Here is a 25,261-nt window from a genome sequence, read left to right as displayed (position 1 = left end):
GCTATTTGCTAAGCACTCGCATGTATGTTTCCTTTCACTTACTCAGCAAGTATTTGTGAGTTCCATATGAACTAGACCTTGGAAACATAGTGATGGGAAAGATGAGCATGGTCCCTAACTTAACGGAATTTTCAGTCTTTCATAAGTCATAAATTATGCTCTTTCAAATCCCAGGGACCGGGTGGGTTGCCATCTATGGGGTTGCACAGAGTCAGACACGACTGAAGCGACTTAGCAGCAGCATGCTCTTTCTGAATCTATATTTTTGTCCCAAAGACTCCCCTCTTAGAATCCCTAGGGTTCCACTGCTTGACTTGCCTGGAAATAATTTTCTCATTTGACTCCATTACTCAGTGTTTACTTCTTATTTGGCTCAAACCTCAACTAAAATGATATCTGCTAGGGTAAGTTGTTCAGAATTTATTTGCAACTTTCTTACAAGTTATAATTTGCTATTTTGTCAAAGCTTATAATGTACAAAGCCAAAAAGATCCTTAGCTGCTAGGATGATGTCTGTAGATAAGGATAAGCTCTTTATTTTAACCGAATGTTTCCTGTTTTTCAGCCCCCTCCTCCAAAATTGAGCCAATTGACACATTTTTTTCACATTCCCCTCAGAACATGTTTAGCTTAATTTTTTTCCATGGTGCATAAAGTTTTAATAAACTGAATAAAATATATTTCAATATCCAAATAATAAAATATCCCAATTTGAATATTTTTAAAATGTTAGTCAAAAGTATCAGAATCATGTTTATTTAATCTTTTCAGAAACTAAAATGGGAAAACAGTAAGAAAATCTCAGAAATTTTAAAGCATTAAGTTTTAAACTTCAGATGATATAGCTATGTGTGTTTGTGTATGTGTATTAATAAAACATGAAACAAAGCAGTGTTCCAATGTTAAATGCCTACTACCACAGGTCTGTAAAGGTAACAAGTGAAACAGCCTAGGTGTTAGCACATTGTACATACATTGAAAGGGTAGGGTAGACTGGGCCCCTTTTAAAAGGGGGAAACCTCTATTATTACTTCTGAAAGTCAGTCTCTGCTAAATGCCAATTGATTATTATAATGTTAGAATATGAATCCAGTGTCATCAAATTGAAAGTTTTTTCAAGAGAAGCTGGAAATTCAGTTTTTATGGCAAAATCTACAAGTTTTTAGATGGTACCAGCTAATTTTCTAATTTTAAAAACTGTACATACTAAAAATATCTGCAGATTTATACTTTTGAATGCTGTGCGCTAGAGTTGCTTCAGGCATGTCTGACTCTATGCAACCCTATGAACTGTAGCCCACCTGGCTCCTCCGTCCATGGGATTCTCCAGGCAAAAACACTGGAGTGGGCTGCCATTTCCTTCTCCAGCGGATCTTCCCGACCCAGGGACTGAACCTGAGGCTCTTGCTTTTCCTGAATTAGCAGGTGGAAGTTTTACCACTAGCACCACCTGGACTGCTAGTCTGCAATATTTGGGGTAAAACACACTGCTGTGACATGGATTAAGGTCCATCTCACATATTTTAAGAGATATAGGCAGTATCTTACCTACTTTTCCTGATTAAGAAATACGTAGAAATAGTTACCAGTCCCTAAATTTTACAACCTATCAAGGATAACTGGAAATGTGGCATTTTCATGAAATGAGGCTCTTCATGTTTGCCAGAAAGCACATTAAAATATTTTGTAATCACTGAATTAGTGAACTAGAAACAGCTGTGTTTGGTGAAATGTTTGTTAAAATCTACTTTTTAAACTTTTGTTCATGTATTTTTGTTTTACTTTGCTTGGGTATCAAAGCTGGTATCAAGTGAAAAAGCTTTAAAATCATACTTGGTGACATTATATGGTTTTCTCTTCTTTTTTCAAAACTAAAAACTATGTCTTCAAATATCATAGAAAAACAGACTTCTTGGCAAATTGTGTTAATTTCTGAATATTCCACCCTTTTCTGAGGAAATCCCAGAATAGGCTGTTTCATAATTACCATGAGCGATTGCTATCTATTGGTTACCATTCAAGTTATAGTATTTCAAGAAATCTATAAAGTGACTAACTGGTTCATATAAGTACATAACAAAAGATTCTGAGGATCTAACTTTCAGTTTGAGTGTAACACATTATAATACTCATTTAGTTATAAAAATTCTATTATCTTTCCCTTTAAAGAGTTTTTGTTAGGATTCAAACATTCAGGTATTGAATTTTACGCTTTATTCATGGATTTTAATATTTCTGGCACTTAAATTTGACCTAACAGTCTACAGAGTCTGAGTAATTATGGGCTGAGCTATGCATCCTTGGAAGTAGATCAGGTTGAGTTGAGGACTTTCCCCCAGTGACAAGCTGTCAGAAGAAAATGTTTGACAGTTTTTCTATTCAAAGGCTAATATTCCATTCCAGCCTGTATAGGGAGTGTGCATTCCATATACAATCAAGCAATCCATAAATCTTCCACAAATAATACCAGCTTATATCCTCTTAACTTTTATACACACACGCCCACATGCACACGCACACACACCACACACGCACACACACCCTTCAGGCTGTTGGTGTTCCTTCTAGATTGACTTTTTTATATTATTTCAGTGATATCCAACCAATCCATTCTGAAGATCAGCCCTGGGATTTCTTTGGAAGGAATGATACTGAAGCTGAAACTCCAGTACTTTGGCCACCTTACGCGAAGAGTTGACTCATTGGAAAAGACTCTGATGCTGGGAGGGATTGGGGGCAGGAGGAGAAGGGGACGACAGAGGATGAGATGGCTGGATGGCATCACTGACTCGATGGATGCGAGTCTGAGTGAACTCCGGGAGTTGGTGACAGACAGGGAGGCCTGGTGTGCTGCGATTCATGGGGTCACAAAGAGTCGGACACGACTGAGCAACTGAATTGAACTGAACTGAAGTGATGTCCTTTATCCTTTTGGCCCAATTCGCATGTGTATATGGAAAGGATAGGTCATATATTGAGATAAAACAGCAAGTTTTAAGGATTGCCCTCTATTTTCATGGTTAATAATTTTACTGATATGTGCAGCCTTTCATGCCACCCCTATCTGTCAGATGCTGATGGATTCTTGAGGCATGTGCTGAGCACCTGCTGTGTGCTAGGTTCTTGAGACATCACAATGATTTCCACCTTCAGAGAGCTTCCCATCTGGTGGACAGACATCTGAGCATTATTTCAACATTAAAGATAAGCACTCTAATTGAGGAATGTGTGAGGTATAGTAACATCACTATGAAATATTTCTACTGTTCAGCAGATTCTAGATATCTGGGCTATATCAAGTGAATAAAAGAGTGGGAGATATTCTGCCTTAACAGAAACGTCTGTAGAACACATAGGAAAGCTTACAGCAGGTTTTAAGGATTGGCCTATATTTTCATGGTTAATAATTTTACTCATCAAAATCAAATGGCTTCTGCACACTAGAAATAAACAATCCAAAGATGAAATTGCAAAAACAACTCTACTTACAATAGAATCAAAAAGATTAAATTACTTTGGGATAAAATGAACAAAATTTAAATGGCTTGCCCAAATATGTTGCCAGGATTTAAAGCTCCCCTACCAGGAGATTAGCAAGAATGCAACTCAAACATCCTCATATTCTGCTCCTGAGTTTCCATTTCATGGTATCAATGAGGAAGTTGCAGGCTGTCACTTTGGGTTTTTGTTCTTTCCCAAAGAACACTTCTTCGGTTAGCAGTGAAAAGCTTCACTATCCATCACAATCTGCCTGCTAGAAGGGGAAGTGGAGGACGCTGCCACAGAGCATGCTCAGCTGGCACTGGGGCTTCGCAGATGCCTCTCTGGTAAATGCACTGTTATTTATGAACACTGGGAAGAGCAGTGTGGGCAAATGCATCTTCAAAACAGGAAGGTGGGCACCAAAGGTCCCAAGTTTCTTTGTTGTGGGAAGTGGCTATATCCTCTATCTGTAACCTCATAGCCCAGAGCTGGAGGAATTGGCTGCCAGCCAGGTGAGAGGGGCCTGAAAGGTGGGAGTAGCGGCAGAGAGCAGCCAGGTCCAGGGGCCCAGCCACTGTGCTCCAGGCTCCCCCACATTTACAGCGATGGCTCCTGGGGCTGCACTCTGTGATCTGCATGATGAGATGAACAACGGACCATCTTTATACATTTGTAACCCTTGTGTGAGAGATGGGTCCCAGCTCCACTTTCGATCTCTCCCTGCCTAAAGGCACTCCAGCTCTGTATAGGTGCCCTAGAGGTGGGGCCCCTGCATGTGAATGGGTGAAAACTGATTGGTCAGAGTCAGAGGCAGCACATTTCTTCCTGCCCCGCCCCCACACGGCCATTCCTGCCCCCACCCCTACTCTTCTAGTTCCTGTTTTTGTGATTTTAGTCATTGCTGGTTTTAACTCTGTTTCCTAACTCCATTATGTTCTGACTCTTGTAAATACCCCTCAGGACTCTGGCCCAGTTAGCTTCTTTACTCTTAACCATTAGTTTGCCCTTTGAAGTTCGGAAAGAGGAATCTGGGTTTTAATCTGGCTCATTTCCTGCCTCCTGGGCTCACAGCCACTCCAACCTGCTATCATCTTTTCCCATGATTTTTGGAAGTAGGGGGAAAATCATTTAAACAAAGGATAAATGATTGTTAAAATTCCAAGCAACTGCAGTTTCATTGGGACAAATGTATTTTAAAGGAATGCCACTCATTAGCATGTATGTGCTTAGACTGCTTTTTGTTTATTTGGCTGTGCACGTTATCTTAAAATTATTGTAACTTAACTTTAAAGTCTTACACGGAGCTAAGCCACCTGCACTGCTCACCCACAATGTCCACTGCACTTGATACCTTAACTCTGGGAGGCCCTGTTTGCCACTTGTGGCCTCCCCCGCATTCCTGTGGTCGGCCACCAAAGGAGGAACAAGACAGCTGTGGGAAACAGTCCCAGGGCTCTCTGCTCATCCTGTGAGCTTTGCCAACCACACAGAAGGGAGAAGGGGAGCTGTGGGTGAGGCAGCCTGTGTTGTATGGCACACTCTCTGCTCTTTGAAGTCTTGTGTTGAGGCCAAGTTACCTGCTCTTGTCCTCCTTTTACACCTGCCCTCTCTGATGGGAAAGTTGGAGTGGAAGTGAATGAATGAACAAGCGTTCTTACAGCCACATCATTGTTTTTAAGATAAGCTTAAGTCAACACAGTGTGAAGAATATTACCACGTACTTATAAGATACCAAGCTATGTGCTGGGGCTTAGAGATGAACACCCTAGATTTCTATCCTCAGGGAGTATACAGCCTAACAGGGGCGACATATTTAAACATATGTTGATAGTAGTTTACCATGTGTACAATAAGATATGCATCTAAATTTAAAGAAGCAGTAGAGAGAAAGAAATAATCTGCCTGGAAATGAAAGTCGGCCACAGAGGCTGACTGAGATGTTTCAAAAGAAGAATAAGAATTCTCGAGGTGGACAGGAGAGAGAAATTGAAGCTAGGGCAATACAACACACAAAGGAATAGTATGAGGCGGTATTCACTTTCTACTGCTCTCATAACTAATTACCATGGACTTGGTGGCTTAAACAACACAAATTTATCATATTCTGTAGGCGAGATGTCCAATGTGGGTCTTGAAGGACTAAAATCAAGGTGTTGATAGGACTGCATTCTTTTCTGGAAGCTCTAGGGGAGTATCTGGTTCTCTTCCCGTTCCAGCTTCTAGAAGCAGCCCTTATTTCTTGTCTTGAGGTCCACTTCCTCTGGCAGGTCAAATCCTTCTCACACTTTCAACTTTCCTTCTTCTTCTGTTTCATCTCCCTAACTCAGCCAAGAAACATTCTCTGCTCTGAAGGACTCATGTGATTAGACTGGACTCAGTCAGATACTCCACAATAATGTCCTCATCTTAAAGTCCATATCTGCCAAGTCCTGTTTACCATAAAAAGAAACATATGTACACATAATAGGGATTATGATGTGGACATCCTGGGATTGGCGGAGGGGCATCATTCTGCCAACCACAGGACATGTTCTAGAAATGAAATGGTCACAGTCGGTTTAGAAGGAGAAGAGCCAAGTTTGGAGAGGGTGGCAATCTCCAGATAACCAAGGCCCTTGTATACCAAGTACAGTAACTTAGACTTCACCCTGAAAGTGATAGGATCCTTTGAAGGGTTTTAAGCAAGGTGAAAATTGTATTTTAAGGCACAGAGGTATTCTTCCCCAACTGGCTATGCCTCAATAGGACTGACCTCTCCCTGGGGAAAGGTGCAAAAATTGTATTTTAGATAGAGCACTCTGCTAGCAGCTAGAAGGAGATTCAAGGGGACACAACCTGAAGTCAGGAAAGTGCTTAGTTATCTACTGCCACATTCTCAAAAAGAAGTGATGAAGACTTGTGTACAGCACTAAATAGATTCTGTCTGTTCTATGAAACTATCTGACATATCTAGTTTAACAGAATCTACGGATGCAATGCCCCATCATATCAAATTTCTCCCTTAAAAAATGGTCACAGTATATGAATGTTGATATCATATCATTTAAGGAAATCATGTCTTCTAAATGTTAGAGGAAGATGTTTATTGCTCTCTAACTCTTAATTCCCATAGTCTTGAATGGTTCTTGCCCAAAGTCCTAGTTTGTCCAATAACAGTAGCCTGCAGGCTCCTCTGTTTGAGAGTCATTGGCATACAGGCAGGTTCACACTATACAGGTAGTTCAGACTAGGTCAGTGGATAAGTTTAAAAAGAAAAAAGGTCATGGCAAAAGCACGGGCAACACCGACTTTCAAAAAGTTGGTGAGAAAAAGAGAAGAATTAGGAAAGAACCATGAGCCCATATGCCCCAGGAACCAGAGGAGAGAGTTCAAGAACAATGAACTGTCAGAAGTCAGTAGTAATAAATGTCATAAGATTAACAAGTATAATAAGGACAGAGGGATGTTTGAATTTAATAATTAAGAGGTCACTAAGGCTCCACTTCTAATCAAGATGGAGTAGCAGAAACTAGATTTACCCTCTTTACCCTAAACAACTAAAAAATGGACCAAATCAGGTGAAACAATGATATCCAGACTTTGGACAATAGCACAGGGCAGTGATCCCTTGGAACAGGTAAATAAATGAGTTGAGAACTATAATTGCCCCATTTTACTACTTACGAGAGTGTTTCTCCAAGTGATAACAGAGGGAGGGGATTCCAAACAGAGCCAGCTGGCCTTGCTGACTTGACAGATAGAGTTTGGGGTTCAGGGAGGCCACATTGGCTAAGTTATGCAGGTGAGGTGAAGGGGGAGGTGCACATGGAGAGAGGGAGAGAGCGAGAGCACTCCAGAAATCTGCCGAGGAATGCTGATCAGTGCACACACGTGAGGACGGTGCTGAGGCGGGGAAAGAACCCCCAGAGAGACTGGGGTAGACAATACCTGGAGCTCACACAGAGCCAAGAATAGTTCATTAGATTAGAAGACCTCTTGACACAGTAGAAGTGTATTGATTCAGGAGTGGGGCCAAATTAGCCCAGAAAGATCTTTCTAGACTTCCTCAACGAAGTTTCAAAGCAAGCCTTGAAAGAATCAAACTATTTCCAAGTACCTTAACTGTGACTCACAAAGTCCCAAGATATTTAAAGGAATATCCCCAAATCCATTTCACAACAGTGTAAAAATCACAATGTCTTTCGTCCAATCAAACATTAGTAGGCATGCGGAGAAGCAGGAAAACGTGACCTACAATGAGAAAAACCAATAATGGAGTAGACACGAAAACAGAATTAGTAGACAAGGACAATAAAACAGCTATTGCACACGCTTTGAATGTAGGGGAAAGGAGAGGAGAGCATGAACATAATGAGAGAGGAGAAATTATAAAAAGACCCAAACCACACTTCTGAAGATGAAAACACAACACTTGAGGTGAAAAGTTCACTGGATGGGACTAACAGCAGATTAGATACTGAAGAAAAAGAGATGAGTGAGGTTTTAGATATAACAATAGAAACTATCCAAAATGAAACAAAACAGACTGGAAGACAAAAATGAACAGAACATCAGTGATCTGTGGCCATCAAGTGGCCCAGCATGCTTAATTAGAATCCCAGAAGGAGAGGAAAAGGGGACAGAAAAAAATATCTGAAGAAATAACACTTGAATTTTTTTCAAATTTGATGAAAACTGTAAACCCACAGATTGAAAACACTGAACAATCTCAAACCAAAGAAAACCACACCAACACATATCCTAAACAAATTATTGAGAAACAGTGATAATGAGAAAAATATCAAAATCCGCCAGAGAAATAAGGAAATCATCAGTCAGTTTAGCAATCTGGTGATCAGTGGCAGCCTGATCCCTATGGATTGGTGAGTGACTGGAAGGTAAGAGAGTGGAGATAAAGGGCAGAGCCAACTCTTCCGATAAAAATCTGAAATCAAAGAGAAGGAGAGAAAGAAAGGGGTAACTAAATGGGAGCATAGCATTCAAGGTATGTTTTGTTTTGTTTGTTTTTATAAGATAGATGAGCAAATTTATAGGTTGAGGATAATGTTAATGATAATAAAATAACTAACATTGATAAAGCCCTTCTAGACACTATACTCAATACCTTATTTATATTGATGCCTTTGGTCTTCACTACAGCTTTATGATGGCTTCCCCTGTGGCTCAGCTGGTAAAGAATCTGCCTGCAATGTGGGAGACCTGGGTTTGATCCCTGGGTTGGGAAGATCCCCTAGAGAAGGGAAAGGCTACCCACTCCAGTATTCTGGCCTGGTCCATGGGGTTGCAAAGAGTTGGACATGACTGAGCAACTTTCACTTTCACAGCTTTATGAAATGGGGCTATTTTTATTTCTCTTTTATAAATGAGGTACAGATGGATTAAATATTACTCCAAATTACAGGGTTAAAAAGTAGCAGAGCTGGAATTCAAACCAAAGTCCACTTGTAATGTACTTGACTCGTATGTGTTGAGCCAGCAAAGAGGGGAAGCAGAGGTTATTATAAAGGTGAGAAGGTATAACTGATGCCTAGGAAGGGGTAGGAGATACATATTTGAGAGCACATGTGGATGGGTGGGATATGACCAAGAGGAAAGGAAGACTTCATTTTTGAGATTTGGGGAAAGAAATTAAGGCTGTGTTTAAGTGTAGATAAATAGATTTGTTGATGACTTTAGGTGGCCAAAGTTTGCTTGGTGAATGTGTTAAGTTAGGTGCACAGAAAAGCCAAAACTTGATATGACAACCAAGGGGAGAAGCCAAACAAAATGAGTGATGAATTGTTGTTGAGTTTGATTGCATCTGAGCTACATCTAATAGCTGTGTTCTTTATTTCTAGCACTGAAAGGGATAGGGTGAGAGAGAGATAAGGATGGTAAATATTTATCCTACCTCCCAAAGCACGGCAGCTATTTCTCAGGTGAGACCACCAGTAGGTACTGTCAAAGAAGCAACAAGAATAGAGTAGGTTAATAACCATGGTCACCTTGGGTGCCCTACAGACAGCCACACAGACGCCTAATTGTTTCCTCATGCTGATCCCCTTCCAGATAAGTCCACTTGGTAAAAGCTCTTACTGAGCTATTAGTTTCCTTGGAATGTCCTAAAATTTCAATTTTTGAAATTTTTTCCATATTATTACATGTCATCTATGAATCATGAATTCTTGTTAAACTTTTAGCTCTAGAGTAAATGTTTCCTTCCAATCTCGATTACCAATGAGGCAATTCAGTAACACAAGAATCTATTGTGAAATCGTATTTATGAACTTCTGACATTATATCTAACCTTTTGTTGTATATACTCTTTGACAACTTAAGATTGGGCTTTATGCTCTATTTCTTAGAGCATGCATTTCTAAAACATGACAAACTTGGTTTCTGTGCCCAGTTGTGTCATGCAGGGTGAAAATGCAACTGTCTTTTCCAGGTTTATGTTTACAGACAAATAATTTCATCTACTAGAACTGAATTGTTTTCTTTTAAAATTGTATTTATTTATTGGATTTATTTTTGGCTGTGCCGGGTCTTCTTGCTGCGGGGGCCGTTCTCTAGCTGTGGCGTGCAGGCTTCTCATTGTGACGGCTTCTCTTGTGGAGCACAGTCTCCAGAGCATTCGGTTCAGTAGCTGCAGCTCCTAGGCTCTGAGCACAGGTTCAGCAGCTGTGGTGCATGGACTAAGCTGCTCTACACTAAGTAGGCTCTTCCTGGACCAGGGATAGAACCTTTGTCTCCTGCACTGGCAGGCGGATTCTTTACCACTGAGCCACGAGGGAAGCCCCACTCTTTTTAAGAGAGATTTGTGTTTAGTGGAGTAGACCATAGTAAGATAGCTTATCAGTCCTTTTTCTGAACATCTATGATTTAACCTTTTCCAAGTTATGCAGGAACTACAAACACATATCACAAGTGTTGCCCTGTCAGCTTTCTTCCAGATTCTGGATACCAAAGGTGATCTGGCTGGTGGAGTGATGTAAATAGCAAATAGAAAAAGAAACCTTCCACCTTCTCGCTTTTTCTGTGGACATAAACCTGCCAACAGGCATCCATAGCTGACCTGCCATCAGGCTTCAAACTACTGCTGTTTCAGATGAGACTCGAGTTAGGGAAAATTCAGCTGAGTTTTCAATAAGTCTGAGCTAGAATTTGGCTGTATCTGCCACTACGATCTGATCACAGTATTCTCCAGTCAGAAATTCTGTTCTGAATTCCTATTGCTTATAGCAACTGTTTTCAAGCATATTTTAACTTTTTGTTATTAAAAGTAGTATGTATCCATTTGGAGAAAATTATGAAATATAGATAAGCAAAAATAAAATATAAAAACTATACATTCTTATGACCCAAAGAAGATCATTTTTTAAAAAATCTTAGTTCTTAACCTAGATCGATACCTTATTGATAGTCTCTATCTGATGAACTGTCAAATCTCTTCTAATTCTTTATATGTGATTTTGTTCCATTTTTTGGAACATATTGTAATAGCTGCTTTGAAGTCCAACATTTACACACCCTAAAGCAGTGACTTTTTTTCTTTGCATATCTTATGATTTTTTGTTGAAAAACTGGACATTTTGGACAACACTGGGGCAAGTTCAGATTCTGATCCTCTCCAGGCTTCTTGTTGCTGTTTAGTCTTTGTTATTGTGCAGCCTCTGATGTGTCTGTGTAGATAATCTTTCCTTGTTTTTGTTATTAAGCTTGGCTTCTTGGGTGGGGGATGCTCCATAGCTTGGTCAACCACTGGTTGGTCAGAGATTGTATTTAAGCCTCCTGAGCCAGGAAACATTTCAAGGTTTCATTCTTTTCCATTGAATCTGTATGTGGCTTGAGGACTGCTTTCAAGGTTCAGGGAGTTTACATATCTGCCCCGCCTTTAGCTCAGGGACCTTGGAAGTATCCTCTCTGGTTCCTCCTCACAGGTCACAGTCTTGAGCTTTTCCTCAGCCTTCTGGACCACCGGTATCAAGTGTGGTATTAGCAGGGCCCTCTTTGACTCTTTCTGGCCCCAATTTCTTTGTTAAACTTCTGCTGGTCTGCCTCCACTGGTATCACTAAGTTATTAGCCTCCTTTTGCTGTTAATTCTTGTGATAACTCTTCTTTTTGACAATTCTTTGGGGCATGAATAGTCTACACTGTTTCGAATCGAGTGAGCATCCTCAGGCAGGAGGTGATCAGCATCTGTTACGGGGTCTGATCTTCTTAGGCTGCCAAGCCTACGCAGAGTCTCCGTGTACAGCAGGAGACTGGGGAGTGGGGACGGGTGCTGCTTGACAGCTTCAGTCACCTACCCAGTAAAGCTCTTTCACATACAGAGCTTGGGGCAAGGGGAGGTAAAGTGCAGCAGCTTTCTGGGGCTGCCCCACCCCCTGGAATACATCTTCAGCAATAGAAAGGTGGGGCAATGGGATTTTCATTGACTGTCAACCCTGCCCAGAATGCTTCTTATACAAGAGGGAGCTAAGAGCGATGGATGCCGCTCATGGGGTAAATGCCATGGTCCTCTTACTCTTCTGAGTTTCAGCAGATTTTATTTCATAAATACCTCTAAATTCCTTTCATGCCCTTAGGTCAATTTCCAGAGACCATAAATGGGGTCTTAGATAATTTTGACCAGCTTGATCAACGTTTCTTTGAGAGAGGGGCTTCATCAACCACTTCACACCACCGTTTTAGAAGTTCCACCCCATGGAAGGGGTCTCTAATTTATAGTTTTACTTATTTGCTTTAACTTACAACATAAGAAAATAATTACAAAATATCAGATATACTTTTTTATGAACAAAAAAACTACTGAGTGTAGTTCTAAGCATTCAGTAATTTCTTTTGTGCCTATCACCTCAAACTATGAGCTACTGTAGGGTAGGCCCTATGTCAATTCACTTGTTTCCATGGTACAGGGCAATGGATGGGAGGTAATGGTCTTTACAGCCTTAAAACAAAATACTATATGTGTTTTTAAACATATGATTCTATGATTACCTTACCTAGTGGCTTAACTTCAGTGACTATCTCACTAGGCTAGTTTGTTGCTAGTTACAAGGCTGGCTCCTATGTGGGCTTCCTGCTGCTGCTGCTGCTGCTAAGTCACTTCCTGCTTCTGCTGCTGCTAAGTCCGACTCTGTGTGACCCCACAGACGGCAGCCCATCAGGCTCTGCCATCCCTGGGATTCTCCAGGCAAGAACACTGGAGTGGGTTGCCATTTCCTTCTCCAATGCCTGAAAGTGAAAAGTGAAAGTGAAGTTGCTCAGTCATGTCTGACTCTTTGCGACCCCATGGACTGCAGCCTACCAGGCTCCTCCGCCCAGGTTCTGCCATCCCTGGGATTCTCCAGGCAAGAGTACTGGACTGGGTTGCCATTGCCTTCTCCGTGTGAGCTTCCTAATACACACATAATCATATAAGCCCACACTCACACACTTAACCTTTTCATAACATTTTCCCAGTTACTTGTCTCCTTTAAGAGTGCCCACATGTGAATTTTTTTAACCAATTAGACTTTACAGGCACAATGTCTATGGCCTGCATCCTTTTTTGAAGCCAATGAAAATGTTTCTGATTCAAAATAAATTATATATTGGCTCAGAAACACAGAAAGAAAACTGCAGAACCAAAATAAATGTGTTTAATTAAATGTTTATAAAATCAAATATTAGGTCAACCTATCAAAAACAACTCAACACTTAAAAAGTTACTTATGAATTATATTTAAGGTGGCATATGAATACATTTGGGGACATTTGTAGTGGCTCAGCAGTAAAGAATCCGCCTGTCAGTATAAGAGACATGAGTTCCAATCCCTGGGTCAGGAAGATCCCTTGATGAAGGAAATGGCAACCCACTCCAGTATTCCTATCTGGGAAATTCCATGAACAGAGGAGCCTGGCAGACTACAGTCTACAGGGTCACAAAAGAGTCGGACATGACTTAGTGACTGAACAACGACTGGTGTTAATTACTTCTGTAACTTTAAACACATTACTTAAGCTTTCTAAAGTTTAGTTTGAAAGGAAAAGTACCCTATTCACAAAACATTTTCAAGAATGAAATAGCTGATGTACAATAATAGCTGATGCTCAATAATTACTAGTTCTTTCAACTTACAAATAGCCACCCTAGTAATTTATACTCTGTACCTTGTTTGCTAAAGCTAGATATATGAGATTTTTTTAGAGTTGGAAGAATTTAAATCAATTCCTTTCCTCAGTTTACAGATGAAGAAATCACAGTATTTATCTTGAGAGGTAAAAGACTTTCCCAGGAACTCAGCAGAGTAGAACTAGAACCATCTTCTCTGAACACCTGCCACCTTTCTAATGTGCCTTGGTGCCACGTGTTTCCTAATGTTGAGTTGAAAGAGTTTACGATATATCCATTTTATCTTTGCTTAAAGCATGAAGAGGATTATGGCTAATAGTGGTCTTGCATTCCTTGTGTTCTCTTTGCTAGTTACATGCTCTGGGGAAACTTCCTGGAACCAGGATGGCAGAGTTAAAAGCCAAGTACACCTTGCTGCATGATACCGTGATGAGGTATGCTGTTTACCAACGTGGAGACATGTTCACTCATGCTTCTACTTCTTACTTGAAATGGGACCCGTCTTATTTTTCATTTTCCCCAAAGCAGACTCTAAGACGAAGATTTGAGTTCAAGCAGTTTAAGAAAATTATCATGAGGGAGTGGGAAAGTGACATGGGGAAGAAAGTCATTCAGCTGGGGATGTGTTAGTCTCCAGGTTAACACTGCAGACAACCGGGGCTCAGTCTCACTGAGTGACTACAGAACACGCCTCAGAACTCTCCCACTGAAGGGTGAGAACACTGGTATGGCTGTTCACTAATTTCCATCTCCCCTTGATCTAGGGTTGCTTCTAGGTAGATGAGCTCCTGACACTTCTAGCTTACCCTCTGAGAAGCCTAAGTTCCAATGGCCAGAGAAAGCTCTTAGGCAGAGGCACACAGATGCTGTTGTTACACATGACAAGTGTGCAGAGGGACACAGATGCTGTTGTTACATACGACAAGTGTCCACCAAAGCTCCTGGTGACCACTAGAGTGGGCCTAGGAGACGTTGGTGAGGCGCTGACATTCTCTGCTACAGGACACTCCTGTAAGATTCTCTCCTCCCCACCTTCTATAACAACTCCAGTCCACGTCTGCTAAGATTTCTGTCTTTACTTCTCACCTGTTCCTCCTATCCCCAGCCACTCACCATAGCCCAGTTCTAATCAGCAGAGGTCAGAAGACTAGGCGACAAAAGAATCGTTCAACAAGGTTTCCTAAGCATGTGCGGGCAGCCACTGGGAATCAAGGGGGAAGGAGAGCGAAGAAAGAAGTGGAAATCTGTAGCGCTGCTACTCCCCAAGTCCCCTTCTTCCTTTTCCCCACCTGCCGCATAGCTTTGCATGACGTCTTCATTAAAACCCAAGGAGAGACACTGAATAGACACTCCATCCTCCCCCTCCCCCTTGCTCATATCCAACCCTTACTCCTACTGCTTTGCTTGCCCAGGTATTTGGCTACTTTGAGGATGGGAGCTTGGGGGAGGAGTGAAGGAGAGCAGAGCTGCATCCCTATGGACCCTCCCCTGGGCTCCACCTCTTACACACTCAGCTGCATCCTGGCTCCTAGCCACCCTCCAGCTTGTCCCCTGCTCCTCCCCAGCCCCAGACCACATTCTCACCCTCACCCCTGTAACAGGGACTCCATCTCCCACAACTGATCCCAAATGCCAGCGTGTACACGCAGCTCTCAGGAACTTGGAGTATTTCGATGGAAAGTCTGGGGTGATCTTTTCAACATATTTCACGCCACTTAACTGTGAGAAATTCCACACAGTTATCTGAGCCTCCTTGCAGATTGAAACACTTCTCACCCTCTGGACAGCTCTAACCTAGAGCCCCACAGAGCCCTGTGTGGTGCTGATGTGGCTGCCTCCTTGCCTGGCTCACAACCCAGCTCCCTGGCCTCCAGTGAGAGTCCTGCAGGACCAAGGCCATGGCATTCCTTCTTCCTTCTTCCAGGCTGTGTCACAAAACCATTACTTCCCTTCTGCTACCACAGTTTTCCTCCTTCTGACCCCGAACACAGAAGAGTTCCCTCTTTCGTGATTACAACGAACACCCACCACTCTCTCCCACCCCCGCTGCCTGGTGGGTGGGAAAGACATGAAGATGCAGACTCCTCATTCTTGGTGCCAGGGCTGCAGCAGGACAGATAAAGGCTGGAAACGCTGAACTGAAATTGAATGAGGTTTCCATAGAAATCACGTTACAAGAGTTGTTAAATTTTCTTCTGCTGATGCTCTACTTCATGTGTGTAAATTACCATTTGTGTTCTGCCTGGAACCGTAACCACTGTGTTTGCCTACTTTCTGAAGGGAAATGGCCTCAATGGCCCGAGACAATACCTTACAATTCCATAGTTGAAGACTCATGTTAAGGATATCAGGTAACGTCATATATATACAGTATATACAAGGAAATGAATTGTAAGAAATAACTCTAGCATTCATGAATGGAAATTACATGTGTATCTTTATAGCTGTTGTCGCTATTTGGTACCTAACACAGTGCCTGAAACATAGCCCAATAAATGTTTTGTTGTTGAGTAAATGATGTAGTAAAGACTGAGAAAATGGGTGGGGCCGGTAACTTCAGTCGAGACAGGCTTGATTAAGTCATTGGGCATCTCTGCAAATGAACAGAACCCTGAAGAGCTCTCCTAGTGAGAAAAGTTGGTGGGGAGCACGCACATAGTGCTGCCTTTAAAACAGGAACTGGCAGGGTCTTGCTTCTGAACAGGAGAGATAGCAAATGCAAGCAGGGAGGATTTCTGAGAAAAAAGAGTCAGATGTGCTGATAAAGTTGGATCTGACACTAGCTTGCACCATAGGTCAGTGATTCCTTGAAGACACTGGAGATTCCAGTAAGTCCAGTTTCTACGCTCATTCAATTCTGCCTCAAGCCCCATGCTTAACCCTTTCCCAAGATAAGGCCAAAGCCATAGAATATACTTGGAATTGTAGGAACTGCTCTTTTCTGTGACATTCACAGCTGTAGCCAGGCATTGAAGTTATGATCAGAAATATGTAAATTAAGTTCATAATTTTATAGAAGAATCTTTCTTCCTAGTTTCCTGGTAAAGTGTCATTAGAAAATTTAACTGTTTTTTCTTATCACTAAGGAAGAAAAGATTTTCCTTTAATCAGGTCATGAGAATCCACAAATCCAAGAAAGCCAGGGTTGCTAGGGGATTTGGAGGGAGAACCCACTCTTCTTGGTATTATTCTTCCCACCCCCTGGAAGGTCATGATCATTCTTTAAAGTCTTTTAGTTTCCTGGTAAAGTGTCATTAGAAAATTTAACTGTTTTTTCTTATCACTAAGGAAGAAAAGATTTTCCTTTAATCAGGTCATGAGAATCCACAAATCCAAGAAAGCCAGGGTTGCTAGGGGATTTGGAGGGAGAACCCACTCTTCTTGGTATTATTCTTCCCACCCCCTGGAAGGTCATGATCATTCTTTAAAATATCACATTCCCATCCAACTAATCCTTTCTCTGTCATCTCCCACCATCTTGATCTAGACACGAGTGGCAGCACTTGTCAGCTGGTCCTCCAGCTTCCTGCTCATGTCTGCTCCCCTTGGCTAGATGTGAGTTCCATTTGCCTTTAAGATCTAGTGCAATACTTGGCACAGAAATGCCACTGAACTGACCTGAACCCAGCATGGACATACTCTTCCCACACCTCACCAGACCCCCCACAGGAGTGGCCAAGGGTATTGAAGGTGTACACTTCTCACTATGCGAATCTCTGTTTTCATGGGATCCAGCACACAAGAGTCAGAGGTCCAGCTGCTACAGGATGCCAAACGTTTCACTGAGCAAATACAAGAGCAGCAGTTTCACCTGCAGCAAGCTGATAATTTTCCACAGGCGTTCACCACCGAGGTTTCCAAAATGAGAGAACAACTTCTCAAGTATCAAAATGAATACAATGCAGTGAAGGAAAGAGAGTTCCATAATCAGTACAGACTGAAGAGGTAAGCACACGATTCTCTCAAGTTCGCTGAAGACAGATGCGAGCAAAGCTGCTTCCACGTAAACTAAGAGAGAAAATGAGGACTAACTGAAGAAGGAGTTTTAGGTACAGGGATTATGAGACAGCAATAATAAGAGAACTCCAAGCCGAGTTCTTTCCTTGATTCCCTAGAACAGGCAGTCCCTGAACAAGGCTACAAAATTTTAGAAAAATAAGCTCGGGTTTCAGGAAGATGCTCTTAGGAAGAGGAGATCCCTGTAGTGGTTTCCATGTGTCAGGAACACTATAAGCATCGGGAGCTGTGAGCAGAGAACACACTCCATAGAACAAGGGCTTGGCATACACTCTCGGCCTCTTCAGCCCTGGTGGTGGCCCCTTTCCTTCCCATGTCCGCATGGCGAGTGCCCCATGGGGACTTTCCAAACAAGCCTGTGTGAGCTGAGAGTCATACCTGGTTCCCTTGATTCTTCTAATACAGGGACGGAGACCACATAGTCAACCCTCTTCTCCTATTACTAGACTATTCCCTAAGGTCAAGGAAAAAAGTGATATCCTTTTGAGAGACACATTCACTTATCCAAATCTGAGGGATGTCATTCAGTGAACTGAAGCAGAAATGTATTACTGGAAGGGGTAGATGCTATTCGTAAAATCTCCTCTAACATTCCTCCTGTGAGTAGCAAGTCAGTCAAAGAGTTTGTTCATCAAATCACACTAGTTAGATAGAATTTCAAAACAACTGCAGTCCATGTTTTGTGATATGTGCTGTTTCTGGGTACCATCAGAGAGAAAGCCAAACCATCTCTCCTAGAATGTGTTACCATTTAAAGTGGCAGAACTTTCTCTGGCTATTTTTAAGAGTAGGTAGGTTCCCTGCAGAGTGATGGAACTCAGTCCTGCTAAGAGATAATGGAATGATTTGAGTGACCTTTGGAGGACTTTGCTCGCCCTGGTTTTGAATCCTTTCTTTGGGGCCTATTATTTCAACTGGGGGATGAAGATTAGCTTAATCAGGAAAATTATATTCAGGGGGAAAAAAAATCTGAGTTCTTCTTTGTCTTTCAATCTAAACTTGTTTCAGTCTCACCAGTGAGATCTATAAAAAGAAAGCTTAGCTATTTCTGTGCTCTGTAAGCACTCTTTCAGTTGAGAAAATAATGAAATTAAAACAATTGGTAGTTGTTCATTAGTATTGAAAATATGAATGCTTGACATTTCCATGAAAGGGTAAGAGGAACATAAGTCAGTTGATATTTAAATTGTTTAAAATTTCCAAGTATTCCTGCCAAGAGGAAAGGAAAAAAATGACCAGAACTCTTGCCTTTTAGGTATAGACAGGCAAATTGTTCATTGAATTGCTTGGGATGAGGGTGGGGGTGAGGACTGTACATAGTGATCTACAGTAAACAAGAACATTTAAAGTGAACATTTGCAGGAATGTTTTGTGTGTATTATTTTTGGATTTGTTAACATGTAATACTTTAGCTTAAGCAGACTTCTCTGCATCCTCAACTATTAGCAGCTCAAGAATTAACAAACTTATTTATATAAAAATAATGGTGATATCAAAATAATTACTAGAAAAGACTTACAGGCTGTGTATTTCATTGGCTTAACATATTTAGTATTACATGGTACGGAAACAAATTCACTCAACACTTCCTCCCTGGGAAGAAAGTAGATATTTCCATCCCCACATAAAAATAAAGAAACCAAGCCAGTGAGAGGAAAAAAAAAAACTATTCATCCAAATATACAGATGATATTTTTCAGATCAGCACAACAAAACCTCATTTTATTCTGGGCCTGAATAACAGAAGTCCAAATAACTAGCACTCCTCTACCCCAACATCTTAAGGAACTTCTGAATCATTGGCAACTAGTAAGAACAATATATTGTTTAAATATTCTAGAGAAAAGATTTTTGCTTTATTATTTAGTTGATTTTCTTATGTTTTCAAATAATATAAACTCCTTAATAAGTGCTAAGGGAAGTATAATAACATGGTTGGTTAATAATTAAATCTGTTGCAATAGTTTTTGGCTTTGGATTAATACTCACTGATGATCTCTTGGTAACTATGCAGTTCAGGAATGAATATGGAACTTACATCAATAAGTAAACACATACAAATAATTAATGAAGCAATTAAATAAATGCTGTTGAGAACTTATACTTGAAACAAAGTAGAAGTCATTATTTCTCCAGAAACTTTCGCTGAAAAGACTTTTCAGTCTTCTTTTCAAGGTTTTTCTAGCTTTTACTTTGTTACCTTTTGGGGGCTTCTCTGCTTCCTAGAAACCCTAAAGATCTGGACAGCAAATCAGCTGAGTCTCTCATGCTAAATCTGAAATACCCTGACAAGTCTTAGTCGGCTGGGGAAGCAGAGCCACGGTCAGTGCTGTCTGTTGTGGGTGTGGACGTGGAGTGGGGGACACGTGTGCTGCGCGCGTGCAGGGCTGCGCAGCGTGATTGTGGCCTTATGCCTACTTCCTCTGCCACGGCTCGTTCCCTGTCGGCGCTCACCCAGGGGCTTAGTAGTCATTTTCCATTCTTAGTCCAATAGCGATAGCAAAGTTGGAACCAAAAAACAAACAGATCTGATAAGAAAGGAACAGAAAGATTATTTTAGTGATGCCTCTGGAATTCCAGAAAGTTAGACTGACAGAGGGACATGCAGATCATCGGGGTTAGTAGTAAGGAAAAAACTCACAGCTGGAACAGATTTTACCTTCTAAACATTAAAAAAAAAAAAAAAAATCTTCTTGTGGCGACCAAGAACAGAAAGAGCTTAGGACAGGTTTTGCTGCATATAGTCCTCATAACTGAAAGAGAAGCACCTTAGATCCAAGTTTAAAAGGCAGATCCAACTCAAAAACTAACGATTCCACTTTCTGTCCAGGCCTTCCCACCCAAGGTAACATTGGAGTTGCTTACATACTTCCTATATGATTCTTATTCTTGTCAGAGTTTGAGAACTGCTGGTCTCCAAAGAGGTTCTCAGCCCTGAATACTCTCAGAATCACCCAAACCTTCTCTCAGTAACCACTCATTGTGTGCTCAAACACCTCCAGTGATGGGGGCTCACAGCCTCCCATAGCAGCGCAGCCCAGCTTTGGACAGCCCGACTTGTAGGCGGCTATTGCTTATATTGGATGAGAAACTGACCTTCTTACAACTTCCACCCAGTCAGGCTGGTTCTGCTCCTGATGGTGGATGATGCCTCATGCACTTGGCCGCACACATGGCTTCCAGCATTGCTTCTTCGCCTACAAGTCCTTACAACCAAAATCCTTTGATGACATGGTTCAGTTAGGACTCTTGCTGCAGACAAGAAACGAATCCTGAGGAGCTTTGATGCTCAAACACCCCTAAGTCAGGAAAGCTGAAAGTGTCCGTTTTAGATTTTAATGTCAGTTTGAAAGGTTAGAAGTTTATATATATCAAAAGACATACACACAATAACTTTTTCTCATCCCAGTAATGCCCCACAAAAATAAGAATCCAAAACAAGAAAAAAGACAATGCACGAAGATGCCTATTATTATTTATAAAAGCAAAAACTCTAAAGCAATCTAAATTCTAAAAAAACAGTGGAATATTTCAATAACAGTGTATTCCAGGAATAGCTTGATACTGAACAGTGCCTTAGAGTCAGAGAGAGCTGAGTTTAAAAGTCCGTTTAGCCTTGACTGGTGACTTTGGAAGAAGTATCTCACTCCTCAATTTCAATGTTTCTTAATGAAAAAGGGGAAAATGTATGATCGAAATTTAATTCATTTAAAATGTTCAAAAGAATTAGCCATTTTACGTTTGCTCAAGAAAAAAAAAAAACATTTTCCATTTAAAGAAGAGACTAAGTCTTATCTTGTGGGAGAGACTCATGGCACCATTTTGAAATTCAGGGACACTCAGGTGGGCTGTGCAACCCAGCGATGGCAGCACACTATCACCCCCTGGTGGCAATATGGCTGACGTGCAGGAGCAACAGCTTGGAAGTAAAAAAGCAATATATACACACGTTGAGAGTATGATTTCATGGCTCAGAGGTTAAAGCGTCTGCCTGCAATGCAGGAGACTGGGTTCGATCCTGGGTCGGGAAGATCCCCTGGAGAAGGAAATGGCACCCCACTCCAGTATTCTTGCCTGGAGAATCCCATGGACGGAGGAGCCTGGAGAGCTACAGTCCATGGGGTCGCAAAGAGTCGGACACGACTGAGCGACTTCACTTTCACTTTCACTGAGAGCATGAGATGGTTGGATGTCATCACCAACTCAATGGACACGAGTTTGAGTAAAGTCCAGGAGCTGGTGATGGACAGAGAGGCCTGGCGTGCTGCAGTCCATGCGGTCGCAAAGAGTCAGACACAACTAAGTGACTGAACTGAACTGAATACACAAGCTCTAAAAGGAAAGGGCTTCCCTGGTGGCTCGGATGGAAAAGAATTGGCCTGCAATGCGGGAGACCTAGGTTTGATCACTGGGCTGGGAAGATCCCCTGGAGAAGGGAATGGCTATCCACTCCAGTATTCTTGCCTGGAGAATTCAATGGACAGAGGAGCCTGGCAGGTGACAGTCCATGAGGTCGCACACTTTCTTTCTTTCTAAAAGGAAAGGTATAAGTATTCAAAACTCTGAAGAAATTCAGCTTCAGCCTACAGTCCACACAACTAACCTATAAAATTCTGTGTGGCACACAGTTATTACAAAAACCTTCAATTTACTTTATTGCAAATATAGTTTCATAAAAATAAACCTGGTATGCATGCTTCTTTAGACCTACTGGCTAGTGGGATCTGCTAATTAGATGGAACCAGTAAAGGCTATATCAGTAATCCAGACAGGTACTAGTTTCTTGTAAATAATATAAAGAAAAAGCCCAGAACCTGCCTGGAAGGAACCTGAGTCTGGAGGGGAGGTTGTGATCACAAGCAGTTACAGTGTGGTGAGAGAACTCCTTCAATGGGGGTGTGTACAGTGTTAGGGAGGACTGGAGAGGGAGCCCCTACGTGAGCCTGTGGGAGTCAGTGAAGCCATCAGCAAGGATGGACACCAGGCTGACAAACACACCAGAGAGTGTGTTCTGAGAAGAGAAAGTAGAAAATTATTACTGTGCAAATAGTTTAATTTTTGTACTTTGTCAAAGGTTTTGTTTGTTTGTTTTTTGCAGCTTAGTGGAAGAAAAAAACCTCATACTAAAGGAATTCGAGAAGATACCTAAGCCAGGAGTAAGTCTTAGATGATCTAGACTTTGTTAAATACAGCTGGACTGAAACAACCTTTTTGATAAATATTAATGTTTATCACAGAAACCATATCCTGAAACATTTGAAAGACCCAGAAGTCTTAACTATGGATGATGATGAAAGCAATACCTATATAACTTCTGCAGTAAGCATAAGTGTGCCTATTACAGGATTTAGCTACTTGGCATCTAATTTAGGTTGTGTTTGATTGGACAATATCTGCTTTGTTTTCAGAAGAAAAAAGGATTCTGTGGTTGGCACTTAAAAACATTATTTTTGCTATAGTTATTACTCTTTTAGCTTCCTGAATGTCTCAAGCTGATTATAAGAAATTTTTATACAGATGTATCATGCCTAACAAACTTAGTAATTCATGCCTAACAAACTTTGTAAAAACGTACTTCCCTAAAATGTACTAGTTTAAAACAACAGCCATTTCTTATTTTCTTATTTTCAACAGTTGTGATTCTTCTGGCCTGAGCTGGCTCAGTTAGGGTAGGATGGCTTCATTTGTATGTCAGTCATTTTGGTGTAGTTGGTCTAAGGTCACATGTCACTGGTTAGTCTCATGATGGAAGGGTTTCCAGTCTCAAGAAAGAGACAAATAGTCTCAAGAAAGGGCAAACCTCAACACAAGCAGTTTTTGAGCCTTTGCTTAAATCACTGTTGGTAACATCACATTGGTCCAAGCAAGTCATAGTGCCACATCTGGAATCAAGGGGGAGAAGTCCTCCTACATCTAAATATGACATAGCCATATTGCAAAGAGGCATGCAAACATGACTAGGAGGAATTATGTCCCTTTCTTTTGCAATCTATCATACAAAGTAAATGGAAAAATCAGCACACACCACATTAATTGGGACTGCACTACACCTTCTGAATGGTTTTATTAAAAAAGTATGTTGTTGGTGGTTTAATTTCAAGGCACAAAAACCTGTTAAACATAGAGTAAGATACTATTACATATATGAGTATGAATATACATCATATTATATATGAATGTAAGAATGTATATATATATGCATATATATGTATATATCATATGGCAACCCACTCTAGTGTTCTTGCCTGGAGAATCCCAGGGATGGGGGAGCCTGGTGGGCTGCCGTCTAAGGGGTCACACAGAGTCGGACCAGAGAAAGCAATGGCACCCCACTCCAGTACTCTTGCCTGGAAAATCCCATGGACAGAGGAGCCTGGTGGGCTGCCGTCTATGGGGTTGCACAGAGTCGGACACGACTGAAGTGACTTAGCATCATATAAGTATTCCTAACCACCATTTTCAACAGAGATTCTATGGGAAAAAGTATTTTGAATTTTAGTTTCAGATCATAGGATCACTCACCAATTTTACCCTCCAGGAACATCAGTGGAAGAGAGCCATATGCAGAAAGGCCAGAGAAGGCTAAGTGCATCCTTCCCCTTAGTCATTAGTAACGTGTGGCCCTCCTGAGTACAAGAAGGCTTCTCTCTCATAAGTTAAACACTCCTCAGATAATCAGTCACAGGAAACAGTCAAAGCCCTGTTAGGAGTCTGAGGCTGAGGGCATTTGAGGAGAATGTGCATGAGTTAGAGAAGCAGTATCAATGAGAGGGGGGGATTGAGGAATGTCAAGGACTAGAGACATTCCAAACATGAACTCCCTAATCTTTAATTCTCATCTGTGACTCAGACTAACCATAACCTAGATATTCAAACATTATTTGTATCTGATTTGTCAAATCACAAAGCTACTAGAAAAAAAGGCTGGAAATTTTTACTAATGCTTTTTGGTATCAAATATACATTAACTCAGAAAAAGGAAACATTTAAAATGTAGGAAGACCGAAAAGAGCATTAATTAAAAACGAAACAAAGAGTTCAAATCTAATGTAAAACATTTAATACATATAGTATAATTGCTATGCATTCATTGAAAAGGTCAGAAATCAAAAGTTGCATTTAACTCTGTAAGAAATCATTTATGAAGCTCGAAGCAAATATAATCAAAATGGTAAGTAAATTTTTAAATTTTATTTTCAGCCAAACAGATGCTTGCTCAGATTTTGTATAACCTGATGGTTTTCATGCCTTTTAAAGGAAATGGAGAAGAAGATGAGACTATTGAGAGAAAGCACTGAGGAATTACGTAAGGAAGTAATGCAGAAGAAATTAGAAATTAAAAATTTACGGGAAGATTTGACATCTAAGCAAAAGCAATTACTAAAGGAGCAGAAGGAGCTAGAAGAACTGCTTGAGTATCAGGTCACCTTGAAGGTGTGCTACTTCAGCTCATACATATGTGAACATTGTATCTGCAAGGACATAAAAATGCATGGGTATCACTGCGCTTTTTGCATTGACTACATATGTTTGATAAAAACCAAAACACACAAACTGAAATGTTATGCAGTTGTGATTGATCCTATCAAACTAAACCTGGGCTCTGGGGATTCACAAAAGATTTCTGAATACTCAGTAGCATCACTCTAAGTTGGAGACCTGAC

General features: G+C 41.1%; 1 protein-coding gene across 5 annotated transcripts in view; it reads left to right on the top strand.

The window, feature by feature from the left end:
- CCDC146 (coiled-coil domain containing 146) overlaps positions 1 to 25,261 on the top strand; it is a 142,253-nt gene that overhangs the window by 79,397 nt on the left and 37,595 nt on the right. For 3 of the 5 annotated variants that reach the window (XM_042249165.2, XM_042249164.2, XM_004007819.6), the window contains 4 exons: positions 13,932 to 14,014; positions 17,316 to 17,525; positions 22,696 to 22,753; positions 24,855 to 25,031. In XM_042249165.2, coding sequence (XP_042105099.1) covers positions 13,965 to 14,014; positions 17,316 to 17,525; positions 22,696 to 22,753; positions 24,855 to 25,031 — 495 coding nt within the window. In that variant the 5' untranslated portion in view covers positions 13,932 to 13,964. The remainder of the gene's footprint in view (positions 1 to 13,931; positions 14,015 to 17,315; positions 17,526 to 22,695; positions 22,754 to 24,854; positions 25,032 to 25,261) is intronic. The other 2 variants (XM_060414653.1, XM_042249166.2) reach the window with 1 other exon arrangement.

The sequence above is a fragment of the Ovis aries genome, chromosome 4 (assembly GCF_016772045.2).
Source record: "Ovis aries strain OAR_USU_Benz2616 breed Rambouillet chromosome 4, ARS-UI_Ramb_v3.0, whole genome shotgun sequence".
Lineage (NCBI taxonomy): Eukaryota > Metazoa > Chordata > Mammalia > Artiodactyla > Bovidae > Ovis > Ovis aries.
This window is presented reverse-complemented; position numbering and strand designations above follow the sequence as displayed.